At 39.6% G+C, this 22,676-nt stretch overlaps 1 protein-coding gene across 3 annotated transcripts; it reads left to right on the forward strand.

The window, feature by feature from the left end:
• Positions 1-63: 63 nt before the first annotated feature.
• MGST1 (microsomal glutathione S-transferase 1) lies at positions 64-21,983 on the forward strand. 3 transcript variants are annotated; one of them, XM_045781401.2, is made up of 4 exons: positions 64-221; positions 6,173-6,320; positions 8,919-9,013; positions 21,398-21,983. In XM_045781401.2, exons 2-4 carry the CDS (start codon positions 6,195-6,197, stop codon positions 21,642-21,644), a joined length of 468 nt encoding a protein of 155 aa, XP_045637357.1. In that variant the 5' UTR covers positions 64-221; positions 6,173-6,194; the 3' UTR covers positions 21,645-21,983. The 3 variants fall into 3 exon arrangements, with proteins under 3 accessions (XP_045637357.1, XP_045637358.1, XP_045637359.1); XM_045781402.2 differs by lacking the exon at positions 64-221 and adding an exon at positions 344-414; XM_045781403.2 differs by lacking the exon at positions 64-221 and adding an exon at positions 3,283-3,402.
• Positions 21,984-22,676: the final 693 nt, after the last annotated feature.

Here is a 22,676-nt window from a genome sequence, read left to right on the forward strand (position 1 = left end):
GGTGATTACTCTTGCACAGAAAAATCAGGCCACTTAGGGGAGGTGCTTGGCGAGGCTGGGAGCCCGGCTTGAAGCACCGGGGAGCGAATTAACTGGAAATTAGCTAGAGTGGGCGTGGCGCCTGCGTCCCGCCTTCCCCGGCGGTCACAGTCACCTCAGTGCCCACGCGAGCCGCCAGCTGGGACAGGTTCGCTGCTGCAGCACGACTACTCGCACTCACAGTACGTGCCCGGGAAGGGACGCGGAAGGAGAGGGTGTGCAGAGGGCGGTGGGCGGCAAGGGGCACAGTGGGTGCAGGGGGTGGGCTGGAGAGGTCTTTGCCGGCGTCAAACTTCTTTGCTCCCTGTAGCTGCCATGCGCTGGCTTTTCAGTCCGTCGCCTCTGAAAGGGAGTTGAGTTCCCGCACCCTTGTAGGTAAGTTTTCCCTGTCAAACTTCCCCGTCAAACTCCAGCAAAGAAATTTAAGAGAGAAATCCTTTTATGTGCACGTGGTGAGTTACTCACTTTTTATTCCCAAGCCAAGCCAGCGTCCGCTTTGAATGGGCCCCCTGGAATTCTGGGGTCCCAGGGAAGTTAAATCACAACCTGTCAGTGGCGGAGTGGAATTCACCCTGACCCCAGTCTAGCTCCAGAGTCTCTGGGCGCTCAAGGCTCTGTGTGCAAATCGTGGTAATATGTGAAGCCGCTACAGTTCGGACAACTTCTGTTCAACCTCGGGCGTGGAATCCTGCAGGGGCTCTGGACAAACTGGCCTTTGCACCCACTGAAGTTCAAGAAGGGCTCTCTCCTCGTGGTTCACTTTGCTCGGCAAGAGGAACCTCAGCAAGTTTAAAAATATTAGTAATAATAGAACAACAATAACAAAGTGCAGGAGAACAGAGATTAAACTTTGTGATATTATAGCCAGCCCCACAGTGTGAAGGAGGAAGCCATGGGAAACTCTTATTTAGGGGGTGAAGCCTCAGATATTACTGCTATGGCTGAACTGGGGCAGTGGAGAGAAGGTGCTTGCAAATCTCCCATCCCCTTGCTTCCTTCCAAATACTCTCACAGCCTCTTAGTATTCTGGGCACCCTTTTGTTTTCTCCTTTGCCCTCTGTCTGCTTTCTCTCCAAGAGAGTGCCAAGTGCGTTATAATCAAGCATTGTTGTATGGTCACATGGAAAATTCCCCAGATCTCCAGCTTACAGCCTTATGGCCATTTACGACCAGAGTTCTGCAGGGCCTTCCCTTGCAGTGAATACCAAGCTACACATCCCCCCCCCCGGGGGGGGGGGCTTACTATACTGGGAGTTAAGATAGTAATAGGGCTTGCTGTCCTTTGCTGTTCCCCAAATCAGAGGACTATGTGGGGACTTTGGTCATTTTCTTAAATGGCAAATCAGCCCAAATTTGAATATTGCTCTTGGTGGCAGATAAATACAATTTTTCTAAGGGTTTGTTTTAGAGTGGAGTTTATTAATCACTCAGGCTGGGAAAGGGGATCAGCACAGCCTTGCCTTACATTCTTCCAGAGCCCCCAGCATTTTCTCCCCAGCACCGGGGCTCTGAAGCATAGGAGGCCAAGTCTGCAGTCACCATCCCCGTTCAAAAAAACTAGAACTGGGAAACAGCAACAAGGCCATTGAATTATCTTTTTTTTTTTTTTTTAAATCTTGTGGTAGTGTTAACTTTTGTGTTAGAAGGTATGAAATTGCAGAGTCATGGCTCGAGCAGATATTTTGTATGTTTCACAATATGGATGTTGCAAGGCCACCATAAGTAAGAAGAGAACTTTGCCCTTTTTTGGCCCAGAGCCTGTAAAGAGAAGAGGAATATTGCCTGGTTGAGAGATAAAGACTCAACTGTAATAGATACAGCTGGCGTAGGTGCTGAGGGGTTGGGCGAAGAGGGCAAGATAGGAATAAGCAGGTGGATAGATAAAGGCCCCCAGAAAACCTGAGTGGTCTAGAATTCTTGGCCTTGATAGTGGATAGCCCATGAGTTAAATGCTTGAGAAAACTGGGTTCCAGTCTTGTTCCCTCCGCTGTGAATTTGGGTCATATTACTCACTCTACCTCTTCAGGCTTCAGTTTTCCTTGTATGTTAACGGCAGAGACAAATATTGCTTGCTCTGACTGCCTTAGAGTTTTCTAGATCAAGTGAGATAATGGGAAAGCTTTTTGAAAACCCTCAGGGCCTAGAATAGTGCTGAAGTAGGAACTTATTTACCAAATACTTATATAACATTTACTAGTTCCCAGTGCTTTTCTAAGCTCTTTAGACTTTGCTCATTTGATACTCACAAGAATCCTGTGAGATAGGAAGTATTTTTAACCTCATTATACAGGTAAGGTAAGTAGGTCCCAGAGAAGTTAAACCACAACCGGTAAGTGACAGAGCCGAATTTACCAGGACTCTAGTCTAGCTCCAGAGTCTCTGTGTGCTCCACACTGCTCTTTGTCCCTTTGAAGGTGGTCACATCCACCTTAGGGGACTGAGCCCAGCTCTCTGGTGAAAGAGATGGAGGTATTCTCTGCTATGCCAACCAGTGCCGGACAATGAAGGGAACGATACACTGGACAAATATAATTTATCACTGTAACATTTTATTCTAATTCATAACCAAGTTTCATGTTTTGTCTTTTCTTAGATTATTCATACCTCATTTCTAGAATACTCAAAACACTTAACATTTTACCCTCTTAATTATTAATACTACTACACTGCTCTCCTCCTTCCTGGCGACCTTCTCTAATAAAAAGTGTTTAGTAATTTTGTGGGTTTTTTTTTCCTTAAAGATTTTATCTACTTCTTTGCGAGAGAGAGAGAAAGAGAGAGAGAGAGAGAGAGAGCGAGCACGAGTGGGGGAAAGGGGCCGAGAGAGAGAGGGAGAAGTGGGGCTCCATCCCAGGACCCTGAGATCATGAACTGAGCTGAAGGCAGACGCTTATTAACCAACCCAGGAGCCCCAATAATTTTGTATAGACTGCAGTGCCCAGCCATGATGTAGGCTCAAGGGAACTTCCTGACAAATCAGCTTTGAAAAAAAGTCTAGGCCAGCACCATCTTATTCTATCCTGTAAATCACTTCTGTTTCTTTCTTTTTTCTTTTCTTTTTTTTAAATTGACTTATAATGTATAATTTGTCTCAGGGGTAGAGGTCTGTGATTCATCAGTCTTACACAATACACAGTGCTCACCCACACATACCCTTCCCAAATCACTTCTGTTGTTTCTCTCGCCTTCACTACTCCTCGCCTGGCCCTCGGGTATCCTGGGAGTGGAAGATACCGGTCTCTGAGAAGTGGTTCATAGACCTGTAGGATGTGAAGCAGAGGCTCAGCATTGGCCCATCTCCCCAAACCACAGACTCAAGAAGTTAAGCCACATTCTTGGTGTTGGAAAAACTCTTGGTGTGAGGTGCGCTTTCAATGTGTTGTTCACACTGAAAGAAAAAAAATGTCGCATTGTCCTTTTCCTCCAACTGCTGACATCTTTGTGTTCTTTTCCCACCAGCAGCTCTGGAAGGCTTCCACTTTTTCTCTCCTTTTCCAAAACCAATTTCACCAAAAGAAAACCGTTCTCTGCGCTTCTATTCCATGGCTAAATGCATTTCATTCTATAAACATCTGTAGCAACCTACAGAAATTGTTTAGTTATAAAATTATTCTTAAATAACAACTGTTCCGACTTGATAAACTTTTCTTAATTTTTTTTTATTAACACTCCTGCTGTGTTTCCTCAGATCTCTGTCCAGAGGCATAGGACTTAAGGATCCCTTGTTAAGCTAATTGCTTTACATGAGCTTTGAAGGATAGCACAGTTTATTCATGACTTCTTCCCCAACCCCACCCCTGCTCCCAGAGCAAGAGCAGAGACCTCGAATGGTACTAAAAGTATTACCTTGCACTGGGAGCTTGTATCACATTCTGTGCTTTCAAGACTACTGACTTGGGAGGTGGATTAATGTATCATATGCCTTTGGTTTTGTTTTTTAAACAAACATACAGTTTCTGTTTGCTTCAGTCTGAAGTGCATATTCAGGCTACCTTTCAAAACAGGGGTTACTGGGACACCTGGGTGGCTGAGTTGGTTAAGCATCTGCCTTCTGCTCAGGTCATGATCCTGGGATCCCAGGATCGAGTCCCGCGTCTGGAATCCCTGCTCAGTGGGGAGTCTGCTTCTCCCTCTGCCTCTCACCCCTGCTCATGCTCTCTCTCAAATAAATAAATAAAATCTTTAAAAACAAAACAAAAAAACAAAATAGGGGTTACTTCGGAAGCTTCGGTTTCTTTATCTGAAAAATGAGAGTAATAGAACCTACCTTGTAGCACCATTGGGAGAAAAAACAAGAGAACAGACGTGCACGGTGGCAGCCACAGAGCAGGCATTCAGCCAATGTTAGCTGAGTCAGTATTAAGCAGTTCGCAGTCTCTTGAAGGAGACGGAGTGTAGTGAGTGTACAAGACACCAAGTCAGAGACGTGGGTTTGTGTCCTACCTTGGCTGCTTAACATCTCTGAGTCACGTTTTCTTCATCTGTAAAATGCATGTAGTTACGAGGACTCTGCTAGCATAGTTACAAAGCTTATGTGACGCATATAAAGTATACGGCATAGATGCTGGTTGTAAAATGAAGCATATATGTATATGTGTGTTGGTTATATCGCATTCACAGCAATACGTAGACAGCTATACGACCAGTCGCAGAGTCTAGAAAGAGATCTAGATTTGTAGGTTTTTGGTAGATTGATAGATAGTCTGATAAGGTTGCATATAGAGGTTGAGTTTCAAAGGCAGGAATGGACGTTACGTCCAAGAGACCACACTGCATGCTAAGCGGATTAAATAGTGTTTAAGCTTGGGTGTGAGAAAAGATGTGTGTTGATGTGGAGGAGAGAGACGCAGCAGGCAGCAGAGCTGATAACAGAACAAGAGGATGTTAAAAAGAATGGCTATCAGGTAGGGTAGGGAATTTAAATTTTAAGCTTTACCCTAGATGACTACCCACTTTGACTTGAGTATCACCAGCGTGCCCTAGCTTCCCTTCTGGGTACATTCCCAGTTATACTTCCAGCTCCAGACAGAAAGTTAGGTTCAGTGGAAGGTGAAGTAACGTGAAGAATTGCATAAAGCTAATTTTCCTTCCCACACCATAAATGCCACCTCCTTACTTTGCATTTGCCAGGCCCTTTGTTTCCATTATCCTGCTTCTCCTGGCTCCCTCGTGTTGTTGGTATTAATGATGACTATAACCATGGTGATAATGATGGTCTTAAGGATATAATCAACTTTATCGAGGTTTTCTTCGTGGGCCAGGTGCTGTGCTAAGTATGTTCCACATGTTATCTCAATTAAATCCTGGCAACAAACCGGTCAGTTAGGAACTATTACTATTCCCATCTTAGAAATGAAGAAATTTAGTTTCAGAGAGGCCAAATCTCTCAACCAAAGTTAGTAACCAGATGGTGGGACTGGAATTCATATCTGGTAGCCGGGGATCTTAAATACTATTGAAATGACAAAAAGCTGTAAGCTGGGTTTCGAAAGCAGGACATATATTACAGCTTAGACGTTTCTTTATTTTATTTTTTTTAAGACTTTATGTATTTGAGAGAGAGAGAGTACAAGCAGAGGGGAGGGACAGAAAAAGGAGAGAGAGAAGCAGATTTCACACTGAGTGCAGAGTCCAACTCGAGGCTCGATGTCAAGACCCTGAGACCATGACCTGAGCTGAAATCAGGAGTCAAACGCTTAACTGACTACGTCAGTCGGGCGCCCAGAACTTGGGCATTTCTAATCAAACATTGATGGTGCTACTGTGTACATAATTTACTGTTTCTAAAGAGATCAGTCCATGAACTCTGGCCTTTTGTGTCCAACTTGTGGTTCATCCTGATCCAAAACCTGGGTTTTAGTCTCTCTTTATAGCATTTTGCCCATTTATTTTTGCTTCTCATACCTTTACATTTTCATTTTCACTCCATCCTTGTTTGATATCTTCAAGCGTAATGTTATAGAACTAGAAAAAAGCACAGTATATTGTTTATTTTGAAATGTTAGGAAAGATTACTTCTCCTGCAGCAGCCCAAGATATTTTTCAGAACAATATGGTGAATGCTGTAATATAAGCACAAGTTATTCGAGGTATTTATGTCTGTCTTTCCTGTCTTGTCTAAAATCTTTTTAAGATTCCAGAGCAAAATTGAAAAAATGGTTGACCTCACTGAACTAATGGAAAATGAAGTATTCATGGCCTTTGCTTCCTATGCAACGATTATTCTTTCCAAAATGATGCTTATGAGCACTGCGACCGCATTCTATAGATTGACAAGAAAGGTAAGACATTTGGAGGCAATATTTTCCTGTAAGGGTTGGCATTTTGGAAAACAGTTTTCTTTTTCTTTTTTTTTTTAAAGATTTTATTTATTTATTCGACAGAGATAGAGATAGCCAGCGAGAGAGGGGACACAAGCAGGGGGAGTGGGAGAGGAAGAAGCAGGCTCATAGCAGAGGAGCCTGATGTGGGGCTCGATCCCAGAACGCCGGGATCACGCCCTGAGCCGAAGGCAGACAACCGCTGTGCCACCCAGGCGCCCCTGGAAAACAGTTTTCTTAATTTACTTTTTAAAGAAAATTTTTGGCAAAGCCCAGCGGCACATTGTTTAATGTCGCAAATGAATTATGTCGTCATTTGGTACAGATGCATCTGATATGTTTATGGAATAGGTACTTTCTCCTGGAAGCTAGGAAGTGGTTTTTTCATTGTGGCTTTTACCTTTTATCATGCTGCTTTTATATGAGATTCTTGGAGTATCGAAGTTTTCAGGAAAACTCTATGATTTTGAAGTTAATTTTGCCAACTAGAGTTTAGAAAATAGTCATTTTCCAGGTGAGCTGGTGTTTTTAGTTCTATTACAAGTCAAGGATATGCCTGTGGGAACAGAATTAAGTCCTTATTATCAGTAGAGCCTTTTATGACTGGGGCAAGGCATATGAATTTATGTAGTTCTGACTTCTGAAGTGGATGTTATTTCTGCCCAGTATCATAAGAATGATTTTTTTTTTTCTTAAACTGGAGACTTGGGGAAGGTGGTAGAAAGATTTTGAAAAGTATATCTTATACTCAGGCAGGGTTTATAACACAGTAAGGGGGTGGAGCAAAGCTACATTGACAAAGTTAAGCTATGGTCATTGGTGTGCACCCTGTCCCTAGTCAGCGACTTCTTCCTGGAAACCACCTATTTCTCTCTCTTATTTATTTATTTGAGAGAGAGAGAGAGAGAGAGAGAGCAGGGGAAGAGGGACAGAGGGAATCTTAAGCAGGCTCCAAGCCCAGTGCAGAGCCTGACATGGGGCTCGATTTCTTGAGATCAGGACCTGAGCCAAAAATCAAGAGCCGGATGCTTAACCAACTGGCCACCCAGGCGCCCCCCGCCAACCTATTTCTCTTTTAGTGCCTGTCCCAAGTTTTTGTCTTTCAGAGACTTGCTTTTATCTAGAGATGGCAGTCATTCTTAAGGTATTTCCCTGTTACTATCTTGAGGTATAATTCCTTCCCAAGGATATTTGCATTTTAATGGGAGCACCTACAGACATATTTAAGTCTCTAAGGGGTCCAGATGTCAGAGCAGCAGGCTGTAAAGTGACTGCCTACCCCTGGGTCCACAATGTCCTCTAGAAACAGAGTAGTTCTAGGCATAGCAGAAATGTACCCCATCTTATAAGAGAAGGAGAAAAGAACTCAAATTTTGGAGTGCCAGTGATATGTGCCAAGAGCCATGTGATACCCTTTGTAGGTGCGAAATCTTGGAATTGTTTTACATAATTGTTAGTATTATCATGTGAAATGAGCATTAGTCCCCCCATTTTATAGATGAGGAACTGAAAGTCAGAGAGGTTAAGTAGCTTATCCAAGGTTATACACCAATGAAGAATGAAGCTGAGATTCTAATTCAGATTGCCTCAAACTCAAATGGCATGGACTTTCCATTGTAATACATCTATTTACTTACTTGAAACATATCTAGCATGTGCCAGGCATTTATTTAGAAACAAGACAGACAGAGCTGACCTCAAGAGCTGATACTGTATCACCTCCCTTCCCATTAGTTCTCAACATCTCTATCTGAAATAAATGCTTATATCGTATTAAGAAAAATAATATAATACTTATGGATTTCTAAGCTTAAATTAGGCTAATTTTGTAGTTCATATTTTTCTTTATTATAAATTATTAAATAGTGGAACATACTGAAATATTTTTTAAATGCATTTTTCAAGTTTCAAGGGATGGGGAAATCATATCAAACAGCATAATAATTTGCAGGAAGGAATAAATGAACATATGCCCTAGAATACGTACTTGGTATTTTTAGGAATGCCATTCAACTTCTTATATTTCACTATATTATTCAACCCAAAGTGTTCGTTAATTCAGCCAAAGAAAAAAGATGCACATATCCTAACAAAGTACAAAATACATTTACTGCCCCTCACTCTTATGCTTCTTGCCTGTTCTCTAACATTTGTGGTTGGTAAATTAAAGAATTTCATATGAGCCAACCAGTTGAAAATGTTAATACTTTTGAGGGAAGTTTCATCAACATCACTATGAAAAGATGCCAGTTCACCATAATAATAGTGTGATGGCTTGGAATTATGCCCTCTTCCATTTTTGCTTCCTTTTCATTATTTTTATACATTAGTTTTTATTTAAGTTCTTATTTATGCTTTTCTTTAAAAAATGCTTTGCACTGTTAAGAAAAACTTAAAGTATAGACCCCTCCCCGTGTTTGAGCTCCAAATTTTCTTTTCGTAAGGGCCAACCTGGATGCCTGTATTTCTTCTGTTAGAATGCAAATAACGTATCAGGTAGAAGACCCCCATATTATTTGGCATTTGAAATACATTTTTTTCCCTTGGTATTTGGAATAGGTTTTTGTCAACCCAGAAGACTGTGCCAACTTTGGCAAGGGAGAAAATGCCAAGAAGTATCTTCGGACAGATGACAGAGTGGAACGTGTTCGGAGGTAAACCCACTGTCTCCTGTTTACTTGATAAACAATTTTGGTCAAGGAGTTCAGGGAGGATGTTGGGGATCATTAAAAGGGAGAAAAGTCAGTCATTTTAACTGGTCCATGTAATAATGATAGAAAATCAGGGATCTAGAAGTCTCCAACTCTCACTGCAGTTGCACACGTTGCCTATTTCCTACTTTGTTGGGGTTAATGACTTTGTTCTGTGTAGGGATTTTTCAAAGAGATTTACAGGTAGGAGGTAAAATGAGGATGGTGGATTTTTGCAGTTTTGTCATCTTTCTCCAGAGGTGAGACTGTCAGCTTGTGCGAACGGTTGAAGATACTTTTGCATAAGACTCAAAATATGAACGTGGGAAATCTTGCCCTCCTTTCTCTCTCTCCTTCATAGGTATTATGTTTAATGTACTGAGAATTCAGTGAACAATGAAAAGCAATAAGCCAAGATACCATCCACACAGCTTCCTAATAATATAATTAATACACTTCTTTAAAAAAGCATGAATTCTAGTTCTAATCCTTGCCATAAAGTCATGTTAATTACAAACTTTCTTTTCACCTTTACTGAACTGTAATTGACAAATAAAATTGTAAGACATTTAAAGTGCACAGCATCATGATTTGATACACATATTTGTTGTGAAAGGTTTATCCCCATTGAGCTCATTAACACATCCATAACCTCCATAATTATTACCCCCTTTGTTTTTTATAAGGACATTTAAGTTCTAATTTCTTAGCAAATTTCAGTTTTACAGTACAGTGTTATTAACTATTGTCACCATCTTACACTTTAGATCCTCAGACCTTCTTCATCTTGTAACTGAAATTTTGTACCCTTTTACCAACCTCTCCTTATATCCCCGGCAGCCCCTGGCAACCATCTTTCTACTGTTTCTGTGAGTTTAACTTTTTTTCCCCTGTCTTTTAGACTCCACATATAAGTGATACCATACAACATTTGTCTTTTCTGTCTGCTTTATTTCACCTAGCCTAGTGCCCTTCAGGTTTGTCCATGTTGTTGCACATAACTTTTTTAAGGGTGAATAATGTTCCATTGCACATATCTACCATTTTCTTTATCCATTCATCTGTTGATGGACATTTAGGTTGTTTCTAGATCTTGGCTATTGTGAATAACGCTGCAGTGAACATGAGAGTGCAGATATCTCTTTGGAATAATGGTTTTTCTTTTCTTTTCTTTTCTTTTCTTTTCTTTCTTTCTTTCTTTCTTTCTTTCTTTCTTTCTTTCTTTCTTTCTTTCTTTCTTTCTTTCCTTTCCTTTCCTTTCCTTTCCTTTCCTTTCCTTTCCTTTCCTTTCCTTTCCTTTCCTTTCCTTTCTTTTCTTTTCTTCCTCCTCCCTCCCTCCCTCCCTCCCTCCCTCCCTCCCTCCCTCCCTCTCTTCCTTTCTTCCTTTCTTCCTTTCTTCCTTTCTTCCTTTTCTTTTATATACATCCAGAAATGGAATTGCTGGATCCTCTGGTAGTTCTATTTTTGATTTTTTGAGGAACCTCCAAACTGCTTTCCGTAGTGGCTGTATGAGTTTACATTCTCACCAACAGGGTTCCCTTTTTTCCAATCTTTGCCAGCCAGCATTTATGATCTCTTGTCCTTTGACAATAGCCATTCTAAGAGAGGGGAGGCTGCCAATCAAAACCATTGATTTTTGGCTGATTTTTGAATCAAAATCAATGGTTTTAGATGTCTTCTTTGGACAAAAGTGACTACTTGGGTCCTTGCTTATTTATTAATTGGGTTATTATTATTATTGTTGTTATGGAACTGTATAAGTTCCTTGTATATTTTGGATATTAACCACCTATCAGATTTGTAGCTTGCAAATATTTCCTCCATTGATTGTTTTTCCATTTTGATGATTGTTTCCTTTGCTGAGCAGAAGCTTTTTGGTTTGATATAGACCCATGGGTTTATTTTTGCTTTTGTTGTCTTTGATTTTGGTGTCAAATCCAAAAAAATAATTGCCAAAGCCAATGTCAGGGAGCTTACCTCTATGTTTTCTTCAAGGAATTTTATGGTTTCAGGTCTGTAATCTATTTTGAGTTAATTTTTGTGTATAGTATAAAATGGGGTTTGGTCTCATTCTTTTGCATGTGGAAATCCAGTTTTCCCAACACAGTTTGTTGAAGAGACTAGCCCTTCTTATTGTATATTTTTGGCTCTTTTGTAAAAAATTAATTTACTATAAATGCATGAGTTTATTTCTGGGGTTTTTAAAAAAGATTTTATTTATTTATTTGACAGAGAGAGACAGCGAGAGAGGGAACAAGCAGGGGGAACATAAGCAGGGGGGAGTGGGAGAGGGAGAAGCAGACTCCCAGTGAAGGAGCCTGATGTGAGCCTCGATCCCAGGACTCTGGGATCACACCCTGAGCCAAAGGCAGACGCTTAACTACTGAGCCACCCAGGCGCCCCTATTTCTGGGTTTTCTATTCTGTTCCATTGATCTATGCCTCTGCTTTTATGCCAGTGTCATACTGCCTTGATTATTATAGTTTTGTAATATAGTTAGAAATCAGGACGTATGATACCTCCAGCCTTATTCTTCTTTCTCGGAATTCCTTTGGATTATTCAAGGTCTTTTGTGGTTTCATACAAACTTTAAGGTTGTTTTTTCTATTTCTCTAAAAAATTACCATTGGGGTTTTGAGAGGGAGTGCACTGAATCTGTAGCTCACTATGGTAAGTATGGACATTTTAACAATATTAATTCTTCCAGTCTGTGAACACAGAATATCTTTCCATTGATTTGTGTCTTCCTCAATTTTTTTCACCAGTGTCTTATCGTTTTCAGTTATAGATCCTCCATCTCCTTGGTTAAATTTACTCTTAAGTATTTTATTCTTTTTGATGCTATTGTAAATTGAATTCTTTTCTTAATTTCTCTTTTTGATAGTTCATTGTTAGTGTATAAAAATGCAACTGATTTTTGTGGACTGATTTCATAGCCTACAACTGCACTGAGTTCATTTATTCGTTCTAACAGTTTTTTAGTGGAATTAGGATTTCTGATGTAATAGGTCATCGCAAACAGAGACAGTTTTACTTCCTTCTTTCCAATTTGGATGACTTTTATTTCTTGTTCTTGATTAATTGTTCTGGCTAGGACTTCCAAACTATGCTAAACAAAAGTGGTGAGAGTGGGCATCCTTATCTTATTCCTGACCTTAGAGGAAAAACTTTCAGCTTCTCATGATGCGTGATGTAAGTTGTTAGCTGTGAGACTGTCATATATGGCCGTCACTGCATTTTCTTTATATCCAATTTGTTGAGAGCTTTTGTCATGAAGGAATGTTGAATTTTGTCAAATGCTTTTTCGATATCTATTGAGATGATTTATACTATTTTTGTCCTTTTTGTTAATGTGGTATTGATTTACAGATGTTCAACCATCTTTACATCTTTGGATTAAATCTCATTTGATAATAGTGTATGATTCTTTAAGTCCTTTTAATTAAACTGTTGAATTTGTTTTGCTAATATTTTGTTGAGGATTTTCATATCTGTGTCCATCAGGATATTGACCTGTAATTTTCTTTTCTTGTAGTGTTCTTATCTAGTATCAAGGTAGTGCTGGCCTTGTAAAATGAGTTTAGCAGTGTTCTATTCTCTACTTTTTTGGAAGAGTTTGAGAAGAATTGGCATTAATTCTTCTTTAAATGATTAGTAGAATTCACCTGTGAAGCTGTTTGGCCCTGGATTTCTTCATGGGGAGGTTTTGATTACTGATTCAGTCTCATCACTAGTAATTGGTCTGCTCAGATTTTATGTTTCTTCATGATTCAGTCTTGATAGGTTGTATGTTTCTAGGAATTTATCCATTTCTTCCAGGTTGTCCAATTTATTGGTAATTGTTCATACTAGTCTCCTTTGTATTTCTGTGGGATCAGTTGGAATGTCTCCACTTTCAATTCTGATTTTATTTATTTGAATCCTTCCTTGTTTTTTTCTCGGTAAGTCTGAGGATTTACCTTATTTTATCTTTTCAAAAATACAGTTCTTTTCGTTGGCCTTTTCTGTTGTCTCTTTAGGTTATATTTCATTTATTTGCTCTGTAATATTTGTTATTTCCCTAACTCTCAGTTTAATTTGTTTTCCTTTTTCTAGTTTCTTGAGGCTTAAAGTTAAGCTGTTTGATATCTTTCTCTTTCTTAATGTAGGTATCTATCACTATAAACTTCCCTCCTAGAACTGCTTTCACTATATCCCATGAGTTTTGGTATTTTCTATCTTCATTTGCCTCAAGAGTTTTTTTATTTCTCTTGGTTTCTTCTTTAACCCATTCGTTTGGTAGCATGTTGTTTAATCTCCATATATTTGAATTTTCCAGTTTTCTTCTTGTAATTGATTTCTAGTTTCATACTATTATGGTTGAAACAGATGCTTGATATAATTTTAAACTTCTTAAATTTATTAAGGCTTGTTTTTTGGCCTAACATATGATCATCCTGGAGAATATTCCATGTGTATTTGAAAAGAATATGTATTGTTGCTATTGGATGGAGTGTTTTTAAATGTCTTTTGGGTTCACCTGAGCTAATGTGTAGTTTAAGTCCAATGTTTTCCTATTGATTTTTTGTCTGGATGATCTATCTATTGTTGAAAGTGGAATATTAAAGTCCCCAATAATACTCTTATTATTGTATTGTTACTTCTCCCTTAAGATCTGTTAATATTTGCTGTATTTAAGTGCTCCTATGTTAGATGCATAAGTATTTACTAATGTTGTATCATCTGGATGAATTGACCTCCTTCACCATTATATAATGGCTTTCCTCATCTCTTGGTACAGTCTTGAGCTTGGAATCTCTTTTGTCTGATGTTAAGTATGGCTTTCCTCCTTTCTTTTGTGTTCCATTTCCATGGACTTTTTCTATCCCTTCATTTTCAGCCCATGTGTCCTTAAAGCTGAAGTGATTCTCTTGTAGGCAGATATAGTTGGGTCTTGTTTTTTAATCCATTCCGTCATTCTTTGTCTTTTGTTATAGTTATCTTTGCTACTTTTGTCTTCTAGTCTTTATACGAGAGTTATGTGATTTACCCACCATCATTACATTAGTGTATTTTGAATTTAATTATACTTGCTTTTACTGGTGCGTTTTATACTTTCATGTGCTTTGTTCTTACTAATTAGTGTCCTTCCGTTTCAGCTTAAAGAACATCCTTAAACATTTCTAGCTGCTGTAGTGGTGATGAACACTTTCAGCTTTTGTTTGGAGAATTCTTTATCTCTCCTTCAATTCTGAAGGACAACTTTGTCAGGTGGAGGAGGATTCCTGGTGGCAGTTTAAATTTTTTTTATTATTTATTTATTTATTTATTTATTTATTTATTTTTTTTTTTTAAGACCTTAGAATATATCATCCCACTCCCTTCTGCCTTGTAGTTTCTGGAAAAAAAAAATATGCTGATAATCTTATGGGGTTCCCTTGTATGAAACAAGCTACTTTTCTCTTGCTGCTTTTAAGATTCTCTCCTGTCTTTAACTTTTGGTAATTTAATTATAACGTGTCTCAGTGTGGGTCTCTGTGGATTCATTTTTTGGTACTTGCGAGGTTCCTACATCTGGACATCTGTTTCTTTCTTTGGGGTAGGAAAGTTTTTAGCCATTAGTTTTTTGGTTAAGCTTTCTGCCCTCTTTTCACTCTCTTCTACTTCTGGGACCTCCATAATATGTACATTCATCTTTTTCGTGGTATTCCATAAATTCCATAAACTATATTTACTCTTTTTCTTTCTTTCTTTTTTCTTTTTGTGCCTCCAGTTAGATGAATTCCACTGCCCTGTCTTCAAGTTTGCTGATCCTTTCTTTTGCTTGATGTAGCCTGTGTTGAACCCCTCTATGGGATTTTTAAATTCAGTTATCATATTCTTCTGCTCTGTGATTTCTTTTTGGGACTTTTTAATATTTACTATTGCATTGAAATTCTCACTTTGTTTATGCATTTCTCTCCTGACCTTGGTGAGCATCTTTTGACCATTAATTCGAACTCTCTATTAGGTAAATCTACTTATTTCTATTTCATTAAGATCCATTTCTGTAAATTTATCTTGTTCTTTGGTTTGAAACATATTCCCCTGCTTTTTCATTTTCCTTGGCTCTGTGTTGGTTTCTGTGCATTAGATAAAGCAACCACTTCTCCAAGTTTTGACAGTGTGGTCTCATGTAGGAGATGAAACTTGTCGATCATCCTGGACTGAGCCCCTGGTTGACTCTCAGACCTTTGTGATTGTCCAAGCTGCCTTCTTTGTTTTTACTGGCCTCCAGTAGTTCTGGGTGTGCCGAGACTTGTCACATATTCCAAAGGGAGGAACACAGTTGGGATCTAGAGGTAGGCTGAGTGGAAGCTGGGTGCTCAGGTAGCAGCTGGGAAAGTATGTAGTTCAGCCCCTGCTAGGGAGATCCTGGGATTTGGGTATTTTTGTCTGCTCCCTCTGTGCTGGGCCTAGATATAGCCATGGGGAGGGATAGCTGCAGTGACTGCTTGAGCTTGTTGAGAATGATTCTTTGTTTGCTGTATTTTTATGAGACTCATGAGTGGTAGTGCTAATAACTATCAGGGCCAGGTAATCCAGGGACCACCCCTAGGGCTGCAGCCATAAAATCTGGAGTGCATACAGGTGTATGAGCTTCTTCCAGAGAGATTCTTGTGACTGGGATTGAGCTAGAGGGAGAAGGTGGGGGAGATGTCTGCTGGCTTCCCTGGTTTCTAGGAAGGATCAAAGCCCAACCTTAGATGCATGCATGCTAACACTTAGGCAGTAGATTTCACAGTATGCAGTTGGATCCCTTTCAGGGAAAGGCTGGGAGATGGACAATTTTGCCCGCTCCCTTTGTGCTGACACACAGCAAGTCTCCTGCGTCCCTTAACAACTTCTCTTCTGTTTGCTGTGAGTCTTCTGGGTCTTGGGGATGCAATCCTCATTGATTTTCAGAGCTAGATATTTTGGGGCCCCATCCTTGGGTGAGAGACATAAATGTTTGGGCACTAAATGTAGGGTCCAAATCCAGTGCTCCTCAGAAAGAAGCTCAGAGTTGGGAGTTCCCTCTGAACTGTGTGGCACTATGCTGGGGTTAGGGTTTATGGCAAGATTGTGTCTCAACCTTTCCTACCCATTTCACCATGGGTATTTGTTCAACATGTAGGGGTCATTTAGCTGGTTTCTGGATTTCTTCCAGAAGTAATTACTTTGTGTGTAGCCGTACATTTGATGTGGCTGAGGGAGGAAGGGCATTCAGGAGCCTCCTATGTCACCATCTTGGATAACCCTCTTCCCCCACAGAATTTTTTATATTGAGATTCTATTACCAATCTATTAGTTACCTTTTTATAACATCTGAAACATCTTCTCATTGAGTATTTTCTAATGCTCATCCAAACATGGTACAATTTTAGGCACATTTCAAGGAATAAGTAAAATTGTATAAAATTAAAGAAACAGGGACGTGTTTTCATAGCCATGCTTAAACATTCAGATATTGGGTTTTGTGGTGAATAGTTAAGATAGGAAACCTCATGAGTATATTTGATGCACTGTTTCAGTTTGGCGAGTATGAAGAGTGAACTGGATACTGAAATAAAAGACTTTTACTTCTGTAATTCAGGAACCAGCTGGAGTTTCTACACATCTTTAGGATCTAGATCATATTTGTGTTATCACTTTTTTTTGATTCCCTGTGAAAGTCTGAAGCACCTTCCAAGGTTCCTGCAGATTCCCTCTGGTTTTTGATCTCAACATTCACTTTCAGTCTGGGTTCCTACACGTGTGCATGTTTCCATAGTCTACATTGTGTTAGGCTGATGTAAACTTGGCTCTTTCCTCAACTCTCCACAAATCAACTTAAAAAATGTGGATAAAATAGACTTGACGAAACTGAGGGGCAGAGTTTACATGATGACAACACAAACATTTCAAGTTGTGTGTTAGGCAGCTCTGACAGGGTCCTTCAGCATCCTCTCCCCGGGGAAGTTGCACTGTATCTTCTTCCCCTCAAATAATGCCCACCATCACACCATTTTGCAGGCTCTTCTTTGGCTCCATATACACTTCTGCTCTTCCAGTACCGAAAAGATGCAAAAAATTTAACCCCAAGTTATTTATGAAGCAAGACTATTTTCCTCCTAAGAGGAAGTTTGTGCTAGGTAGTTTGAATAAAACGTTGGCTTATGCTTCACTTAGTGATATACTTGTTAAATGAGCGGTCCTATTGAGTAAATCAGCCAGTCTTAAAAACGGACTATGCCAAGAATGTGGATCTCAAGTAGTTTCAGGACAAAGAATCAGTGTGAAAATTTCAAACAGTATCAGCAAATTATAAGTGTTATGATGAAAAAGAATAAACAGTAGAAAAGGTGAGTCAGCTTTGTGGCGTTATCAAAACCACCAGAGACATTAAGCAGTTTAAAACGTTGTCTTTACCTTTTCGTACCTCCCTTCTAGAGCAGGTAATCTCATACATGATGCTATTCATGACCCTATACTCATAACATTGCCCAGGACTTGAAAGTGATAATAATTAGATGCTCAGTAGTGTTAGTAAGTTTGAAAGGAAGATCCAAGTGTCATGTGTGAAAGCTTAACAAAAGATATCTTGAGATTTTAGATTCTTCGCCACTCTCCCCTCCCACCCTAACCCCCCCATGCCCATAGGACTGTAGTTCTAGAAGAGAAAGCCATTATTGAAGCTAATCTAGTCAGGTTGTGAACAATTGACCTTAGTTCTGAAAGGAATCAGTGTCCTTGAAGAGGTGCAGCGACTGTGTGCACAGCGCCCCCTGGTGATCGGACACTGGCTTTTCAGTGTGACAACAGAAGGAGTCTCCAGGAAAGTCAAGGTGTCCAGTTTCCAGTAATATTTTTTTGAGACCTTACCGACACCATCAAAAAGTTTCTAGTAACTATTCACTTTTGGAGATACTTTTCAGATAAAGAGTTTCCATAATCTCCCCATTTCATTTTTAACTTGGGTTGTTTTTTCATTACTTCCACATATAAAGCTATTTCTATCAGTATTTCCCAACGTCAAGCACTACAAATGAAGTGAAGAGTATGCTTTCAGGTATGCAATATTGAGAAAATTAATACATACACATATGGGACAAATAATTAAGAGCATAAAGTAATATGTGTGGAAATGTGAAATAAGTGACCTAAAGTAAGTGACTTGTGTTCTGCGCAGACAGAAATCAGTGATGGTTAGAAAACATTTTACATATGTATTTCTTTAATACTATCTCGCCATGTTCTAGAAAGAATATGAGATCGTATATACATTCGGTACCACAAGATGAAAAGAAAGTTGCAAGGTAATCAAGGCAGCTGGAGAAATAAAGAGAACCATTCAAAAGGAAAAGAAGGAAGGCTTGGCTTTGGTATATAGCGAAAGGAGAGACCTTTAGACTATGCTACCTTCAAAGGCAGAGAATACCTTTTCACTGAATGTTAAATGGAATGTAGGGGACACTCACCGGGGATTCTGTCAAGGGACTGAGCCTTGGGCTAGGGGTTGAACTAGATGGCTTCCCTTCTGGCCCCCGTGCATGAATAAAGCATTCACTGAGAGATTAGTGTGTGTGCATTACGGTCACTTTTTCCTATTATTAGGATACTATAAAAGAGCTTTAAGACTGGATTCCTGCCCTTGAGGGGTTTTTAACTTTTCCCCTGAAAATAAGACCAACATAAATGTAGTAATTAGAGAATGATATCAAGCAACCTCTTACTAGATGTTAAGTTGTGGGGGACAAAGTATAAATTCCTAAAATATTTAGGAATATTGCATGAAGGAAGAGCTTGAAGGATATTAGGATTTGGGAAGAGGAAGAGAAGAGAGATCATGTCAATTTGGAACAATTTCTTTCTGGAACTATGGACACTGCTATATGCTGAGTGTGAAGAGCTTTGGCTGAGATAAGGGAGTCTGGAAAAGCCTGGCGTGAAGCTTCTTTTGTTCTTGGCCACCCCCGGACAATTCTCGAAGATGCGTAGCAACTCTGGTCCAGGTCAGGGGGATGACACTGAAATCCAGGTGGTTCTGATCTGAGGCAGGGAGGTGTGACTGGAGCATCATGAACACAGAGAAGAGTTGGTGGGAAGGTCAGCCACAGAGCAGGCCTATACCAAGGGGCATCTGTCCAAAGGAGAAAGGAGAATGGGAACAGGAATCATCACGGGGCTGGGGGGGGAGGGGATAGACCCAGATAGAGAGTGGTCATGAAGACTGAAATCCCCCTGCTCAGAGATTTTGGGAGCAGTCTAGAAAGGACACGAAGATGAAAGAAGCTGCCCCTGGAAGATGAGCTCTGTTGTTTGAGCAGAGAAAAGGTTCCAGCAGACAGGTGATACTGAAGTAAAGCAGGTGCTCACTGGGAGAGCAGGGAAAGCGTATGCCCCGCCAGGGTCTCAAAAGATGGCATGAATTAGCATTGAGTATGTCCTGAATTAGCATCGAGGATGAGGGTCTGTTGAAAACAGGCCTTCCTAGGATGATGAGCAGTGTTATCTGTAAGATCATTTGGAGGGCTGAAGACAGGGAAAGAGAACTGAAGAAGAGAAATAAGATAGAGAGAGGGAGGCCAGAAAAAAATGAGGGGCTACTGAGGTCAAAAGAAGCCTTCCTCAGACGTTCCTTCCCTCTACCCCCAGTTGAAACCCATTGCCTCTTATTGTCCTTGACTTTCTTCTCTGTTTCAAAAGTGCCTTCTATTTGCCAATTGCTTAAGTAGGCTTAGAAGTAGACATTGTTTTCCAGGGGGTCTCCCTTTTAAAGCTTCTTCACCAACATTAAGATGTCTGCCCTTTAGGAAGTTGTGAGGGAGAAAACCAACATGGCCAAGATTGGAAGTGAAGTTGTATCTGTGATCTGGCAGGAGAATTCAAAGGACCAAAACAAATAGCCTTGGTGTAATTGGTGAAATGGACCCTTCCTTAGTAGCAAATAGTATTCCTGTCCCTTCTTGCCCACCTTGCTCTCAGTAGCCTGTTCCATGAAGGAGGGGGGACAGGAACACTCACACCTGTCTTTTGCTTTTACTTAGGAACGGGTCATTCTTTATTTAAATCTTTCAAAACCATTACTTATCTAGGTTACAGTCACCCTCTTTAAACTTGTATTTTTTTTTTAAAGATTTTATTTATTTATGTGACAGAGAGACAGCCAGCGAGAGAGGGAACACAGCAGGGGGAGTGGGAGAGGAAGAAGCAGGCTCATAGCAGAGGAGCCCGATGTGGGACTCGATCCCAGAATGCCGGGATCACGCCCTGAGCTGAAGGCAGACGCCTGACGGCTGCACCACCCAGGCGCCCCGAAACTTGTATGTTCTGATCATCCTTGCCAGGCAACCTGTGGAAAACAGGAGAGAGGAAAGGAGGGGGAGATGATGGTGATTGTTGAGCGGGAAATATGTAATAATTTTTTGGTAGAAGAAAAGAGAATGACATAAAAGATTTTTTTTTTCATTTTGAAATACCTATTGATAGCTGATAAGCTTTGTCAAAAATCTCAATTTCTAGTCTAGATTTCTAGAGCAATTTTAATTCTGGCGACTTAAACAGGGACATTAGATTTTAAAATTAAGCACTTCAAAAAAAAATCAAGTCAATAATAAATGTGCCTTCTGTTCCCAATCCTAGCCAGAGAAACCCAAGGTGCCATGAATTGTAGGAACTCTTCTTCTAGCTATGGTATAAAGATAACATTTAGGAAACCTATCTTTCTATCGTCTGTCATTTTTGTGTATTCTTTGTACTTTGCTCCCTCGCTTAGCTAATTCTGTCTGTAATTTGAGGATAGATTGGCTAAAATTTTACCCATATTTGAAAGGCTACTATGTATTCTGTAATTTGGAACTTGAGAGCATAAGATTCTTGGTGTTGCATTGATAAATTAATTGTTGGCAACCTAGTAGTTTGGGTGAATGAGCAAGGGATTGTCTGCATAACCATTCTGTAGACTGGCAGAAGTGAGAGGGGAGTCTTACGAAAGATTATAACCAAAAGGATTGTCCTTTTTTGGAAAGAATCTTGAATTGCCACTGTATGAACCTCAGAAGAAAAAGTATTTCATATCTACAAAACTGAAGTGAGTTTTATGATACAGATGCAGTTTTTGATATTCTTGAAAGTGCAAAGTATCTTCTTTGCTGTATGTTTGAGATACACTAAAAACAGAAACAAAATAAGAAGACATTTTAAATAAAAGCCAAATGGTTAAAGAAACAAGGCAGTTTGAAAAAAAAAAAAGCTAATATGCATTTTTAAGATCCACTAACATTATATTTAGTTTTAGAAGAAAGGGAAAAATGAGTCGATTTCTACAGATTTTGAAATTAGTGATTTGCTACTCATCTTTTCCCACAGAGCTCACCTGAATGACCTTGAAAATATTGTGCCATTTCTTGGCATTGGCCTTCTGTATTCCTTGAGCGGTCCAGATCTCTCTACGGCCATCCTGCACTTCAGACTCTTTGTTGGGGCGCGGATCTACCACACGATCGCATATTTGATACCCCTTCCCCAGCCAAATCGTGCTTTGGCTTTCTTTGTTGGGTACGGAGTTACTTTTTCAATGGCTTACAGGTTGCTGAAAAGCAGATTGTACTTATAAGGAGAATCATGCAACTCATCCAATTATTTTCTAAGAATTCTGCACTTCCAATTTATAATGAATGCTTTTTTTAGATTCTAAGTGGGAGGGGAGCAGAGAAATTAAGACGGGGCAAACAGTCTGAATATGAACGTCACCAATATCCTGTATTCTTGTGTTATATTTGTACTCAAAATTTCACATAATTCTGAAGTCTTCCGACTTCTTCTTTACGTGCCTTGTTGTAAATTCTGATTCTAATTTGTAACATTCATTCAACATTTAATATTTGAAATCTACACAAAGGGTATATTGCAATGTTGTTGAATTGGAAATATGAAATAAAGGATTTAAAGAAGAGTTTTATTTGGTTTAATTTTTCCCAACTTGTATTTTCAAAAGTTTTAAACCTAGAAGAAAGTGGAAAAGTAGTACAATGAACCTTTGTGTATCTTTCACCTGGATTTACCAGTTGTTAACATTTTTGCATATTTGCTTTTGCTCTATCACTCAATGTTTTTTCAGATTAATTTGAAAGTAAGTTGCAGATACCATGATACTTCACTTCTAAATACTTCAACATGTATCTCCTGTGAATGAGACAATCTCCAAATAACTACAATACATTATCACACACAAGAAATTTAACATTAATATAATAATATTATATATATATAAAATTCATACTTAAATTTCCCCAATTTTCCTAATAATGTCCTTTATAACTGTTATATATTTTTTAAAGATTCATTTATTTATTTTAGAGTGAGAGAGAGAGAGAAAACATTAGTGGGTGGGGCAGAGGGGAAGAGAATCTCAAGCAGACTCTGCCCTGAGCATGGAGCTTGACGTGGGGCCTGACCCCTTGACCCTGAGGTCAGGACCTGAGCTGAAACCAGGAGTGGGTAGCCCAACCGACTCGCCACCCAGGTGCCCCTATAACTGCTATACTTTTGATCCAGGAATCAAATGAAGACCACACAAGCATTTTGTTATCATTTCTATTTAGTTTTCAAAAAAATGGAAGAGTTCTTTCATTTTCTTTCTTTTTCT

The sequence above is a fragment of the Ursus americanus genome, chromosome 25, assembly GCF_024610735.1.
Source record: "Ursus americanus isolate L20-20 chromosome 25, mUrsAme1.1.p, whole genome shotgun sequence".
Taxonomy (NCBI): Eukaryota; Metazoa; Chordata; class Mammalia; order Carnivora; family Ursidae; genus Ursus; species Ursus americanus.

What these genes read in the sequence shown, in the direction of transcription:
- MGST1 (XM_045781401.2), top strand. Translation starts at nt 6,195, where the DNA reads ATGGTTGACCTCACTGAACTAATGGAAAATGAAGTATTCATGGCCTTT. An exon ending in TCTATAGATTGACAAGAAAG is followed by an intron (nt 6,321 to 8,918) that starts GTAAGACATTTG and finishes TATTTGGAATAG; the next exon opens with GTTTTTGTCAACCCAGAAGA. An exon ending in AGAGTGGAACGTGTTCGGAG is followed by an intron (nt 9,014 to 21,397) that starts GTAAACCCACTG and finishes CTTTTCCCACAG; the next exon opens with AGCTCACCTGAATGACCTTG.